The sequence below is a fragment of the Salvelinus namaycush genome, chromosome 25 (assembly GCF_016432855.1).
Source record: "Salvelinus namaycush isolate Seneca chromosome 25, SaNama_1.0, whole genome shotgun sequence".
In the NCBI taxonomy this organism is placed as follows: Eukaryota; Metazoa; Chordata; class Actinopteri; order Salmoniformes; family Salmonidae; genus Salvelinus; species Salvelinus namaycush.
In genome coordinates this window covers 13,298,663-13,313,922 of record NC_052331.1, presented here as the reverse complement: position 1 = coordinate 13,313,922, position 15,260 = coordinate 13,298,663, and the positions used below count along the sequence as shown (strand labels likewise).

General features: G+C 42.4%; 1 protein-coding gene across 1 annotated transcript; it reads right to left on the bottom strand.

Moving 5' to 3' along the window:
• Positions 1–3,607: 3,607 nt before the first annotated feature.
• Positions 3,608–13,220, bottom strand: LOC120020187 (protein Wnt-3a). The gene is made up of 3 exons (XM_038963681.1): positions 12,989–13,220; positions 4,237–4,502; positions 3,608–4,087 (listed from the first exon to the last, which is right to left on the bottom strand). The coding sequence occupies exons 1-3, from the start codon at positions 13,110–13,112 to the stop codon at positions 3,608–3,610; spliced, it is 870 nt and encodes a 289-aa protein (XP_038819609.1). The 5' UTR covers positions 13,113–13,220.
• Between the last annotated feature and the right edge of the window lie 2,040 nt (positions 13,221–15,260).

Genomic DNA, 15,260 nt, shown 5'->3' with positions numbered 1-15,260 from the left:
GCATATTTTCAAGCATAGTGGTTTTCCTAGAGGAAAGGCTGTGGTGTATTCAACAAGGGAAATAGTTTGCAAATGTTGGCTAACGTTAGCTGACATATTCCGTTTGTTTTGTGTTAGCCGCGACCATTCGCTAACGTTAGCTAACAGTCTGAGAAGATAGTGTGCGGCGAACATAAGTGTCTGTTTCGGGTCTAAAATGCCGCTAAAATAATGAAGAGGACATGTATAATTTCTACTATATTTAGTAAGAATAGCTAAGTCGTTTTTAGGTTGAATATTGTCGCTAAAAAGCCACAGTAATCCTTACAAAAAGTAGCTGTTTGATATTTCACCATAACATTTTTGAATGTTCATTAAAATCGTTCAACTGAAATTGTTACTCTGGCAACATGTTCCCTGCAAACAGAAGCCATGTTGAACTCGCCTTTGCTTCAGTCTGCTTTCCAACAGACACTGGGAGATGAATTCACCTTTCAGTAGGACAATAACCTAAAGCACAAGGCCAAATCTACATTGGAGATGCTTACCAAGAAGACAGTGAATGTTCCTCAGTGGCCGATTTACAATTTTGACTTAAATCTGCTTGAAATTCTATGGCAAGTCCCGAAAATATTTGTTTCTAGCAATGATCAACATTCAATTTGACAGAGCTTGAAGAATGGTGAAAAAAATTATGGGCAAATATTGTACAATCCAGGCATGCAAAGCTCTTAGAGACTTACCCAGAAAGACTCACAGCTGTAATCGCTGCCAAAGGTGATTATAACATGTATTGACTCAGGGGTGTGAATACTTATGGAAATTAGATATTTCTGTATTTCATTTTCATTACATTTGCTATATTTAAAACATATATTTTCACTTTGCCATTATTGGGTATTGTGTGTAGATGGGTGAGAAAAAAATATATTTATAATTCAAACTGTAACACAACAAAATGTGGAATAAGTCAAGAGATATGAATACTTTCTGAAGGCACTGTACATACATACATGTTAATAATTAGCAGCATACAAAGGGGAAAGTCTTGATAGTTTCAGTGATGCTGCTATTTCTATGGTTGGAGGAGAAAGAATAAGCCAGGAATCAGAATCAGATACACAGTTTTTGGTCATTGTTTTACAGCAACTGCATCTGGGTTACCACTTGCCATCAGATTGCTGTTCATGACATACAAAGTATACGCTGAGGAGCATTTCAGATTACAATAAGTAATAGCTTACAGATAACATAGCATACGTGCATTCATGGGCATAACAAAAAAACTGAATTATTCTAGTGGGCAATTCCCTTTCACAAACGTTCATTCTCAAACACTAAATAGCATGGGTTTGTCTGCACCAGGTCACGTGGTGATATACACACTGTGTTTCTGTGAACGTTACTAACACTGATAAAAACGAGGAGAATAAGCTTCGTACTCTTCAACTAGACACAAGTGCTGAACTTTCAAACTCACTTTAGACTGACCACCTCATGCTCCTCCAGCTGAAAGTAATTTGTCTTTGGGCTATACTTTGTTTTATCATCGACCGTACTGTGGCCAAACCTCTTGTAGCAAAGTTCCGATGATACATTTATATTACAATGTATAGGGATAAACGTCAATGCTTTCTTAATATTCTTAATTTCAAACCTGTTGTTTGGTTGATTTGTGCTCATGGGCTTTTTGAGATCAGAATAATCCCAATTAATACCACAGATAAAAAAAGGCAGAGGATTTGAGAATACATGAAATGTAAAAACAACATTCACTTAGGTACAATTGCATTCTAACCCCAACATTAGTAACAAGTTAACACTAGATCTATATTTAACATAAAAAATCCCATTCACTCAGTCGAAAAGTTAGTTACCACTTAAATACCACAAATGTTGAGTAGAACATGTGCTCTTGAGTGTATCAATAGCTAGGTTTCCATCCAATTGATGACAGATTTTCATGCGAATATTCTAAAATATGCATGAATAAAATATGCAAATTTTCCCACCAGATATGTGTTTCCATCAAATTGACTTGTTGCAGATAAAAGTCTGTACGTGATGACGTAGTGCACATAAAACATACTCTCGTGGTTGAATTCCCATACAAGTTAAATGGGTTTCAATCACATTTTCAACTCTACTGATCGTTTTGTCACAAAAAATGTTGCGTTATATAGCGAATGTGCCTACTCTGGTATTGGCACGTGTGCTCTAGCCAACAGCTACAGATACAATGTGGGTATAGCCTACATGATGAGATTATTATGGACAAAATAGCAGATTATTTTTATTTGTCAAACGGTAGCCAAGCATCGATCATCATGTCACCAGAATAAGTATCTTGATATTTATTGGAAAGGAGCATCAAGCTCATCACGGTGCGCTTTCACCCCCTGAAGCCTAATAAATGGCATTCTTTTCCAAGTCGTATTGGGAGGACCACACAACAAGTCATCGCGTGTCTCCAAGATAAAAGCATTTCCACTGCCATTTCTTTGCATCATTAATTTTAGCAACACAAAAAGTTTGCACATTGTCTAAAGTATTTTGTTTTGTCGACATTTGGAAAGTTTACCGGCAAATGTGCTGTTTCCATCAGGCCTTTCATTACATTTTTTATACCCGACATGAACTTTAAGCAAATAAAAAGGTTGGATGGAGACCTGGTTATGGTAATACAAAGTTGAGAACATAGCTCAGAAATGTTTTTTTTTGTAGATATATAAACTCATACGCATTTTATTTAAAAAATAACACCATGAGGGAGGCGAGCAGAGAGTACCACAGAATATTTTGAAAAATATTGTTGTCACTATCTGGGCAAGCGGCAAAGTCCAATTTCTACCATTTATCTTCCTCAAATCTGATTTTAAATCTGAACCTAACCCTAACTTTAACCATGCTGCTAACCTTATGCCTAACCGTAACCTTGAATTAAGATAAAAAATATACATTTTGTTTTCATACATTTTTACAATATAGCCAATTTTTACTTTGCTGCTGGCCTATCTAGTGGGAATAGAAAAATATGACATGTTCATCATAGATTGTATGGTGTCCCAAAGGTTTAGACAGTGCTGTTCTGCTCTACATGAAGGTGACGACACAGAGTACACAGATAATTCACCAATATGGTGCTTGTTAACAGCACAGTTTATATAGCCCGTATAAAACCTACAGTTCTCTTTTCTTGTGTCAGGAAACCAATACCTTGAAACACCTTTCTGGAAATCACTTGAAGTCCCTCCTTGGCTACAATCAGCCCACTCTGTAATGGTCTCCTCTTTTGCCTCTATCGATGAGATGGTGTTCATCAACATCATCAACATCATCATGTTGTTTGTCTGAATGGAGCCTCCATGGGTGCACCTCTGTGTTCTAGAACTACCTCAGCATTCTAAGACAGAGGCTGAATCCACTGCATCACATGACAGGCGGCTATATTTTTTTGCCTATTAGCTGACTGTACTATAGCTGAGTCGGTTAACGCTTGATCAAAGTCAAATCAAAGCCTCTCAAGTTCTCTGAGCCCGACTCGTACAGTAGCTTCTTTTTATATGTTGAAGTCTTAAAAAAAAAAAATTGGGGTGAGGTGCGGAAAGAGTGGTGCCAGAGGCCCTATCTATTTGCAGGTGTGAACATCGTAGACTCGAACACACTCCTGGCAGCTGACGTAGCAGCACCAATGGAAGATACAGTGGCACTTCTCCTTCCGTTTCTCCGTCTGGGTGTTGTGTCCCCGGCCACAGCACAGCAAGTCGCAGCCGTCGATGCCGTGCGACGTCAAGTTACAGGTGCGATCGCGTGTCCCGAACGAGCCTGTTTCTGGGTTGGGTTCGCAGAAGTTGGGCGAGCTCTCATAGTAGACCAGGTCTCGCTCCGTGGGTGGTTTGAAGAAGTTGTACTTGCTTCTCAACGTCTCCACCCAGCCACGGGACTCCTTGTGCTTCTCCACCACCATCTCTGAAGCACTGTCATATTTGTCCTTCATGTAGTCTCCAATCACTCTGAAGTCAGGCTGGGACCACCAGCATGTCTTCACCTCACAGCTGCCGGACAGGCCGTGGCACTTACACTTCAGAAACATGTTGTCATTCAGAGACTGAGGGAGAGATAGACGCAGGGATGCAATTATTTTAATGAATGTTAAGTCTAACTAACACTTGGGGATCTTTATGAATGTTTAATCCATAAGGCTGATATTATCAGTGATGCAGAGAGAGAGAGAGAGAGAGAGAGAAAATGTCTCACTGTTCGTCCCGCCTCGTTGTTGTGGCGGTTCATGGCGGAGCGCGCATCAGGCCGGTTCTCACGGGCGTCTGCAAACTCCCGGGACACCATACTGCCGAACTCCACGTCCTCGCTGCAGCCGCCCCACTTCCAGCCCTCGCCGGGCGGACCCTTGTGGCGCGTGTCACAACCACAGATGGTGGCCGAACCCTCCGCACAGGACCGTGTCACCGCGAACGCCACACCAGCTGATGCGATGGCATGAACGAATGCTGACTCACGCGTGGCTGTAAAGAGAGGGAGAAGTAGATGTCAGATTTATATTTCTATCGTATGGGTGCATTCTTACAGACGTGAACAACCACATAGGTCTTTACGCAGCGCTGCTTGTAAGCAGCTCAGTTCTTGTGTGAAGGATCTCTGTTTGTGAATGAGTATAGTTCATACAGATGTAGGATCTAAATTTGATCACTCTTTTGTGGCTGCAAATTTTCCCACAAAGCAGGAAATGCAAAAATGTAGTGTATTTCAGTTTTAAAAAGTCTTCTAAAGTTTGCAATTTCCACTTTGAAATTTCAGACTTGATTTGCCCTGACGAGAAATGTATCAACCCCTACAAACATGTCCATTAAATGTCCATCATAAATGTCCATCAATGTCCATCATAATAATCCTGTGACTAGGGTGGGCATTCTAGTTTCTTTATTTCTGTTTTCTATTTCTTTGTGTTTGGCCGGTTGTGGTTCTCAATCAGAGGCAGCTGTCTATCGTTGTCTCTGATTGGTAATCATACTTAGGCAGCCTTTTCCCACCTGTGTTTTGTGGGTAGTTGTTTTCTGTATAGTTTTACTTACCTTACAGAACTGTTCATTTTTCTCTTTGTCATTTTTGTTCTAGTGTTCTGATTTAATAAAATATCATGAACACGTACCACGCTGCGCTTTGGTCCAGTCATTTTCAGGAAGAGGATCGTGACAAATCCACATTTCCTGTTGCTGAAGGATTATTTTCCTGCGGTAGCAAACCAGCTCAAATTAAGATCCTACATCTATATGGTTTACATACAGGTCCATACATCTGAAACCATGGCAGTGCGTAGAATGATAAATTGTTACCAATAACTTTGCTGGAATGTACCCATTAATGTATCTCAAAAAGCACGTAGGAATTCAGATCAGTGTCTACCGAACGATGATGCTGGCACCTGCTACTTTTCTGTACTGTCCTGTATAATACTATATAATACTGTAAATGTCACACATCAACCCTACCAAGGCAAATATTCAATTTACGTAATCATTAGGCCACGCTTGTTCGTGAAACAATGCTCCATCAAGCTCCAATCCATACACATTCCATAGACAGTGTCATAGACATCTGCAATGTATGACTATGTTGATTGGCATGCCAATACACTTCAATCCAATCCAATCTGATCTGCTTGAGCAATCAAGGACAGTCATCTGTCTTGGGTGTGTGTGCGTGTGGTGAGAGAGGGAGGGAGAGTGCAAGCGATAGAGGGAGGGAGGTCTCTGTCTGTCTGACATAGTTTACTGATGACTCATCATCAGAAACTTCCAGGGAGATGAGAGGAAGAGACAGGCCTGACAGGACTATAATTAACAGACTCAATTAAGCTTTTGAAAGGTTAGGAAAATGGCCTCACACTATAAGACTAAGCCGAGACACAACAGGGAGAAAGAGGAGAGAGAGAGAGAGAGAGAGAGAGAAAGAGAGAGAGAGAGGGGGAAGGTTCAGGGATGTGTCGTACATGTCAAACTATAACCATTTAATATGAGGTGCAATGTTTCACTGAGGTCTCGTTGACGTTCCACTGTCCCTGATTTTTACAGGATCCCTTATGACAGGAAGGATTCCCTGGATATATGTGCTTAGGTCTTGTATGGTCTTGCACAATGACAAGAACAGAGAGACAGCCAGGGAGAGAGGGTAGTAAAGGGGAAGAGAGCGAGAGGAACAGGGAAAAGGAGAGCAAAAGGATGACGGGAGAGAAAATGAGAGAAAGAGTGAGAGAGTTGGACAAGAAACGGAAAAAAGAGAGAGAAAAAGGGAGGGAGTTGGAGAGGGAGAGAAAGAGTGAACAAGTTGGGGGGGAGAGTGAGAGAGAGATAAGTAAATGACTATGGGGAGTAGGTACTGTGTGAGCTCCTCCCAGGCTGCAGGTTTCAACCAGTTTGAGGAATAAGGGGCATTAAGAACAATGATGCAACAGAGGTTTACTGGCATCCATTCTCCATCACACCCTCCCTTAGCAGGACTGTACCAAGCACTATTATAGTTTACTCTGGGATGTCGCATCTCAGCATTGAAACTAAAGGCTTCCGCATGCTTCGGTTCGGCTGGTGCCTAGACGAACTCAGCTAGGCACCGAATGAGTGTGCACGCACACTCCCTTAAAAGACCTTCGCTTGAAAAACAAGATTTATTTTATTTCAATTGAAAAAAGTGCCAATGGTATTTTGTCCATCTTAAGACGCTGTAGCCAGTATACACTTCCTCAACATAGTCAGGATTAATCGTAAATAAGTCAAGAAATCTGTCATTCATTTTGATGTTTTGCCCAGTAGATGTTAGTCGTGCGATTTTTCATTTAACTAAGATGTTTGGTGCAGTATTTCTGAAGTGAAAAAATGTGCATGAAAACGAGTCGTCTATCATTGAACGACAACAATCACTTCATTGAAGAATCCCTACTGTTGACCAATGACCGATGAAGGGGCGTAGACTTCGGCTACCGAAGTACTCCAAAAGAATTTGGGGTGTGCACGAACATCATTAAAACGAACCTAATACCAAAATGTGTCACAAAATGTGACCAAAGTGTCGTCATAATATATGCACAAACTGTTTCGGATGGGAAGGATGAGGACGACTTAACAGTCTAGTATAGATTAGTTGAACGTCTATAGTCCAGTTGACATGTTACTGAGAGTTTATTGAGTATCTATAGATGGACTATCCAAAGAAGTGTTACCCATCCTTATCCCCAGTATCTCTAATATCCTTCGCAGCTCCTTGCTCATAATGTTTTGAAATTGTGTGATATATGTACGCCGCGGATGGGGGGGAAAACAGAATAAAAACAGAATAAAGGGCTAATCTATTTGCTTGAACCCCATCAGAAAATGTCTTCCTTTGAAACGGACAGATAGAACTTTACAAATGACAGCATAGTTAATGTTGACCGTCTTCTTATTCCATTACCCTGAAGCAGTCACTAGGTGGTGGCTGGTAGTTGGAGGTATGAATGGTCTAAAGCTTGGGAGGGTGTCTTTTCTATTTTATTATCAGGAAGCCAATAAACCACGGGTCAAACCCTTACGGCTTACTGACAATGATGCCGCGGAGCAAAGAAAGGGGGAGAGAGGAGGGAGAAATGGAGGGATGAGACCAAAAGAAAGGAAAATAAGATCTCTGGGGACAAGATGAGAAAAAGAAGGAGAGACAGAGAAAAAAGAACTAGGTCCTGACATCTAGGGGTGGGTGGTGGGTGGGACAGACCAGGGCTTACCTGGAACAGAATGTGTCGGGGGGTGCCCAGCCTAAGTGGACTGATTACTTGTGACCCCCCCTATCATAGTTTGCCGGACCCTGGCATGGCAAGTGGTCCCAACGACCTGCTGGGGGGCTGAATCCCCTATTGTGCTGCCACTGTCACGCCGCGTTAGCCCCACAATGGCCCCAGATATTTTATATGAATTCTGCCCTCGCCAGTGATTAGTGGGGACCAAGTTAAGTCATAGCAACAGAGAACTATGCGTTGGCCAGACCCCGCATGTCGGCAGACTGGGAAATCCCTATTCAAATGGTTTAATAAAACAATCTAAAGGGCGTGTGAATGGGGAAAAGCGCTTTCTCTCCCGGCTTAATCTCATGGTTGCGGAGATATTGTGCTCCGAGCAGCGCCCAGTGGGGTGCGGGGCTAAGGTCCCCCCATCAACTCCATTTACCACACCCATTCTTTCTTTCTTAGCCAGAGTTAATGATATTATGGTGCGCTAACCTCACCTCCCCCAGCATGGAGAAACATGCACTTTATGAAAAGCAGGGCCCTCTTAGCACATCCTAAACTGTAACACTTTCTCATCCTGAGGTCAGGGGTCATAACCTGAATTCCCTGACTGACCTTTTCACTGCTTGGTTTAGTTGAGGCATTAAGCACCTAGGAGAAGCATATAAAGTGCATCATTTGAACGCATTGAAATTTGAACACCTAGAATATAGAAGCAGATGCACTGCCTTTATTTTCCATCTAAGACAGTTATTTTTTATATATCAGTCCATCAATCAAGTAAAAATATCCTGATTCTCCAACTCTTGTGACTATGGTTGTCAGTGGCACATTATTCTCGAGAGTATTGCAGTACTATAAAGTCCAACTGTGAAATGACTACCTGAACTATAATTCACAATCGGGACAGTACCACATATTATTGCTAATTGTGAGTCCATATCATATTCACTTACAGGTATTACATAATGGAGACCTAGCCTATCAGAAAGACACTCAATATCTTTTTCATCCATTTAATCCACTGGTGTGACTAACAGTGCATGTTTATACCTGTGAGACTGAGCTTTTGTGTCTGTGTTCGTGTGACTGTCTGTCCACTCTTGTTGGCCTTCCCTGTTCTAAGCAACTCTATCAGTCACACTAGGCTAGGGTTTGGCTACTTCTCCTACTCCAAGTGTGCCAAACAAGCTCTCCAACGAATGTCCCTGTCCTGTCCGACGCACGCACACACACACACACACACACACACACACACACACACACACACACACACACACACACACACACACACACACACACACACACACACACACACACACACACACACACACACACACACACACACACACACACACACACTGAGAACACCTGCACAGTTTGCCTCCCCTTTCATCACAGACAGATTCCAGCGGCACATGTTTTGACACTTTGGTTAATGTAAATTAATGAGTGCTGACGCAGACATAGCCTGGAGGTATGCTAGGCCCTGTGACAAGGGCAGGGCGGGCGGAGAGTGGAGAGAGAGAGAGAGCGAGTGAGAGAGAGAGAGAGAGAGAGAGAGAGAGAGAGAGAGAGAGAGAGAGAGAGAGAGAGAGAGAGAGAGAGAGAGAGAGAGAGAGAGAGAGAGAGAGAGAGAGAGAGAGAGAGAGAGAGAGAGAGCGACAGAGTGAAAGAGACGAAGAGACCTCAGGAAGAGCTCCAGTTTAACGTGAGGGAGAAAGATAACTGGCTGCCCATAATCTCTGTCATGCTTCTCGGATAGGGATGGTTCCACATGCATTCATGTAAACAAATGATGGAAAACACCAAGGAAAACTCGTCCCAAAACCGAATAGACCCGAATACTATGTAGAACGTTTGCATAACAGCACATCTGCATGATACTGTTTGTTTGATGTGTACTGAACAAAAGGAGAGATAGTGAGAGGGTGTGATCAGTACAACGGGTTGTTGCCAGAACCAGCAATAACTCACTCAGTGTTTCAGGGCATTTTATAACCTGTGTGTCTATTCAAATAAGTGTATTCTTCTGTCATACACTGAGTGTACAAAGCATTTCCATGACATAGACTGACCAGGTGAATCCAGGTGAAAGCTTTAATCCCTTACTGATGTCACCTTAAATCCACTTCAATCAGTGTAGATGAAGGAGAGGAGACAGGTTAAAGAAGGATTTTCAAGCCTTGAGACAATGAAGACATAGATTGTCTGGCTTGAGGGTGATTGGGCAAGGATTTGAGGATGAATGGGCAAGACAAAAGATTTAGGTGCCTTTGAAGGGGGTATGATAGTAGGTGCCAGACGCACCGGTTTGAGTGTGTCAAGAACTGCAACGCTGCAGTTTTTAACGCTCAACAGTTTTTAACGCTCAACAGTTCCATGTATATATCAAGAATGGTCTACCACCCAAAGCACATCCAGTCAATGTGAAGCATGGGAATCAACATGGGCCAGCATCCCTGTGGAACGCTTTTGACACCTTGTAGAGTCTATGCCCTGACAAATTGAGGCTGTTCTGCGGGTAGAAGGGGTTACAACTCAATATTAGGAAGATGTTCCTAATGTTTTGTAACCTCAGTGTATAGATCCATTCTAAATCACACATATTTGCCTTCAATCATCCTTTCCCTACCTAAGTGATGCCATATACAGTAGGTTATGTATCTGAAGGAGCAAACTTGAGTCCTGCTCTTTCCTCAGCTTTGCCTGGAAGCTGTTCAGGGGATGCCTGCCAATAAACTGGTTAAGACAAGGGATTGGTATTAATAGGCTAACTAACAGATAGGTGCAAAGCTTTTGAGGCCTATGGTTCCTTTCAGCCTTTCTCCCAATAAAAAAGCCTAAGGAGGAAACAAACACACATCCGTCTGCTCAGCAGACAAACAGAACAGACACTAGCCTTGCCGGGGGACAATGGACCCGATGCACAGACAAATACAAGCATCAATCAAAGCAAATGAAATGAGAAACTTCTCCCTTACTAAGCCCTATCAAAAGACCCTGAGCCCCGCCAGTCACTCTCCCCGGACCCTGACAAAGACACTTAATCCAACCACTTTGACCTCTCACGTTTTTAAGGGCTTCACTGACCTTAATCCAATCAAAATGATTTACTAAAGCCCCCCCAGACCCAAAGAGTAGCCTGGCCCGGCTGCCTCTCTCCCCACCTCCCCTTTCCACCCAGTGCCCCTGCAATTTAGACAAGGAGGGAGAGAAGCCATGGGGGTGATGTGGAGGTATTTACACCACAATGAGGCCAGGGACTGTGAACCCCTATCATTACCCACCTACTTGAGCTCAAGCCTTCTCCATCAATGTAACAACTGGCTCAAGAGTTTATTAAAAGCAATTGCCCCAACTAACCCCACATCCCACTCTAGTAAACATCAGTCTTTTCCAAACCCAGTTGACAGGTTTAGACCCCCCCTCTCTTTTTCCTCTTCCCCCTCTCCTCTCCATTACCTCTCCATGCTCCTCTCTGCTCATCCTCTACCCTTGACTACTGGCAACTAATCCCAGGGTCACAGTGCAACAGTGTGGAGACAGAGAATCCACTAGCTTCATGATATGACAGCTGAATAATACAAGGATGAACATTTTTTGAGTACAATATGGGTGCTTCTTCTTCGGTTAACTTAATCTCAAATAGAGATGATGGAACAGAAACGAGAAAACGTCATTTTCTGCTTGAATTTCATTTATAAGGTCTGACTTCATCCCTATTTTACACACCTCACATAGAAGCTGAGGGGAGTGAGAGGGGGGGGGGGGGGGGGGGCTTGAAGGGGATTCCCTTCCAGAGAAAATTCCAACAAAAGGCAACATTCTCCACCCAAAGTGTGTATACACATCATTTCATCTGTTCAAACAGTTCATAGCTGAGTGACTCTCACAAGTCTATTTGAACAAGGATTTTAATTGCATATGATACTCTCTCTCTCTCTCTCACACACACACACACACACACACACACACACACACACACACACACACACACACACACACACACACACACACACACACACACACACACACACACACACACACACACACACACACTGATTGAGGCAGGATGGAGTTAAAACAGTTGTTTGTTTGATCTATCAACTAACAACCTAATATAACAACAACTTACAACACAATGGTCTTATTCTATCCTCTCAATATCAACACCAGTTGCAGCCCTGATTAAAGTGAGTGGTAGAGTTTTAGTCGAGACAGGGATCGGTATCGTTTCTCATTTGAAATGCCAAGCATTACCAACATTGACAGGCAAGGAAATGATTATCGTACACTAGTATTCTTTCAAGAACTTGGGAACAGGTACGGGGAAAACACTCACTGCATGTATTCAAGTCATGCAGGAAAATACTTTGGTTGTCACTTGTATTATACAGCACAGTAATGTTTTTTCTAATGTAGCAAACGGGTTTAAGACTTGGTTCTCGCAGTTAAGACTTGGTTCTCAAGTGTTATTAAATGTATAATGTAGGCTGTCACCCATAGCCGTCCTGTTCTGTGGATGAGTAGCCCAGCAGGAGAAATGCTTTATTATAGTGCCTATTTCTCTCAAGATATGTTGTTACCTTTGTCAAGCACTGGTCCAAAAATGGCTAGTTTGCAGTGTTTTATGAGCAGCGGTGGAAAAAGTACCCAACTGTCATACTTGAGTAAAAGTAAAGATACCTCAATAGAAAATGACGCAAGTAAAAGTAAGTCACCCAGGAAAATTCTACTTGAGTAAAAGTCTAAAAGTATTTGGTTGAAAATATACTTAAGTATCAAAAGTAAATGTATAAATGATTTCAAATTCCTTATATTTAGCAAACCAGATGGCACCATTTTCTTGTTTGCACGGAAAGCCACGGGCACACTCCAACATTCAGACATCATTTACAACGAAGCATGTGTGTTTAGTGAGTCCGCCAGATCAGAGGCAGCAGGGATGACCAGGGATGTTCTCTTGATAAGTGCGTGAATTTGACTCTTTTCCTGTCCTGCTAAGCATTCAAAATGTAACGAGTACTTTTGGGTGTCAAGGAAAATGTAAAAAGAACAATATTTTCTTAAGGAATGTAGTGAAGTAAAAGTAAAAGTAGTCAAAAATATAAATAGTAAAGTACAGATACCCCCCCAAAATACTTTAGTAGTACTTTTAAGTATTTTTACTTAAGTACTTTACACCACTGTTTATGAGTGTATCCTGTATTCTCTTATAATTCTATTACCATACATTACCTTTGTCCAGCACTGGTCCGAAGATGGCCTTGTCGTTGATGGTGGTGCAGTTCCAACGACGGCCCCTGAATTGATGCTGGCACTCCTGGATGCCGATCTTCACACCTTCTGCCACACTGGGCATGATCTCCACATAGTTCCGGCAGAATCGCAGCTGCTTAGGCACCAGGCCAGGAATGGAGCCGCACAGGATGGGCTGGGAGCCCAGGGACGAGTACTGGTGGCCCACCGCTAGGGACCTGCATGGGGAGAGAGGAGGCAGTGACATGATATACTGACTGCTCGTGTGTGTCTCTCTTTCTTTGTGTGTGTATGTTGTGTTTATGTGTGTACGTGCAGTGTGTGTGTGTGTATCAGATGTTACCATTAAGCATCAATGCCTTATCCCTCTATCTATCCCCTCTGTAGCCACCTGGCCTTTGTGTGGATTTAAACCGCAGTCCCAGTGCTATACCCCACAAAGGTAACCGCGCCACGAGGAAAGATGAAAGTCCCCCCGTGAACCCAAAGTGGTTCATAGACCTCTAGGTTGACAACTTGGAAACTCCACCTTGTTATTACAGAAAACCACAACTTTTTTAAAGTGTCCACACGCTAAACAGGCCCTTGACTTAGGGTAATGAGGGTACAACTGTACATTGAGACTTCAGACGGATGTATTAATTACATCCATCCATCCATCCATCCCCCTTTCTCTTTGAGGACGGATATTCTGGGATGCAACAAGTGCAAACTTGATTGTTCTCTGATAATATCATTCTGTCTGTGTGTGTGTGTGTGTGTGTCTTTCAATTAAGGTGTTAACATCGCTCGTAACCATGGAAATGTGACAACTATCTCGGTGCTGTGTCATCTCATGTTATGTCATTGGTACTTTTGAAGAAGACTTTTGAAGCAGCATGCTGTAATTGTAATTGTTTGATCTAAAGAATGCACCAGTCAATCTAGCTCCAGTCAGTTTGTATTTGCACTGTTTTGTACAGTGGCCTACTACCGTCAGTGGGAGGGTCGAGAGTGGGAGGATGACAACCATCCAATGAGGATAAAAGGAAGCATGTACATAAGCATGAAATGAGATTAAATGATGGCCACTATGTTCTAACAACAGCTGATACACGTTATTGTCCCCACGGGGGGGAACTATTTTGGACACATTGATAGCAAATATATTTCACTTCGATTATCCATTCCACAATATATGTGCTTGGTTGATATCCTACTGTATTTCACCCATGTATTACAATATATTAATAAGATACACTCAGACCACACTCATGCACTTCCACATCAAGCTTTTAACATACAGTATTTTCCTTCACTCCTCACTCACTGTTCCTCTGCTCTGCTCCTCATAATCCATCACATTGTTTTCATTTAGCCACCATGCATTTATTTCCATTCACCCTCTCCCAGAGTACTACATACAGTTAGGGTTAATTCCATTCCAATTACTATCCATCGTTGTCAGCTCAGATAAATACAGCTCATAGAAACGTTAGGATTGGATAAACCTCATTCTATGAATGGGATTGTTATACTAATCAATTCACCATGAATAAAAACGTATTATATTACAACCGTAACATAACCTTTGATCTAATAACTGACTTCCTATTGTCATTGGCAAGGCAACTACTGCATAGTAGCAACAAGTTCCTTGTTGGCACTCCAGTCAACAGCTCCTTCTGCAGTAAACTCAGTCCTCCCTGAAGCTGCTATTGATGACAGTAATCTGGCGATCCACGTCTGAGTGATTTGGCCATTATGACAGAGACAGACAGTGCAGTGTTTGTTTGCACAGTGATCTGCTCCAACCTCCAACAGTAGAACAAGGGAATTTTACACTCATCCAAAATAACAGGAGCTGGACAAAAAGAAGATCAAGTACATAGAAAGAAGGGATATCCGCTCACTGTTTTTGACACTCCCAAACGTGGCTCCGACAGTAGGCCTCAAGCCAGAGCAGGTGGGAGCAGGCAGGACTTGTGCAGCTCAATTATCTCACTATCTGTTGACCTGGGCAACGATGTTAAAGAAGTAATCAATCTGTGATCACAACAACAAGATTATCATACAGAGCCAGAGTCTCACCCCAGGCATTTCTAAATTCCACTCTAAAAAAGAGATGATTTAACCGTATCACTCTACACTGAGAGGTTTACCAGAGACGTCGTAGCATTGAGATTGTCATTAGAACCATCTTACGATGTATCTTTAGTAGCCAAACTGTTTCCCAGAGGCTTCGTTAGTAACGTTGCTCTTAAAAACGTTT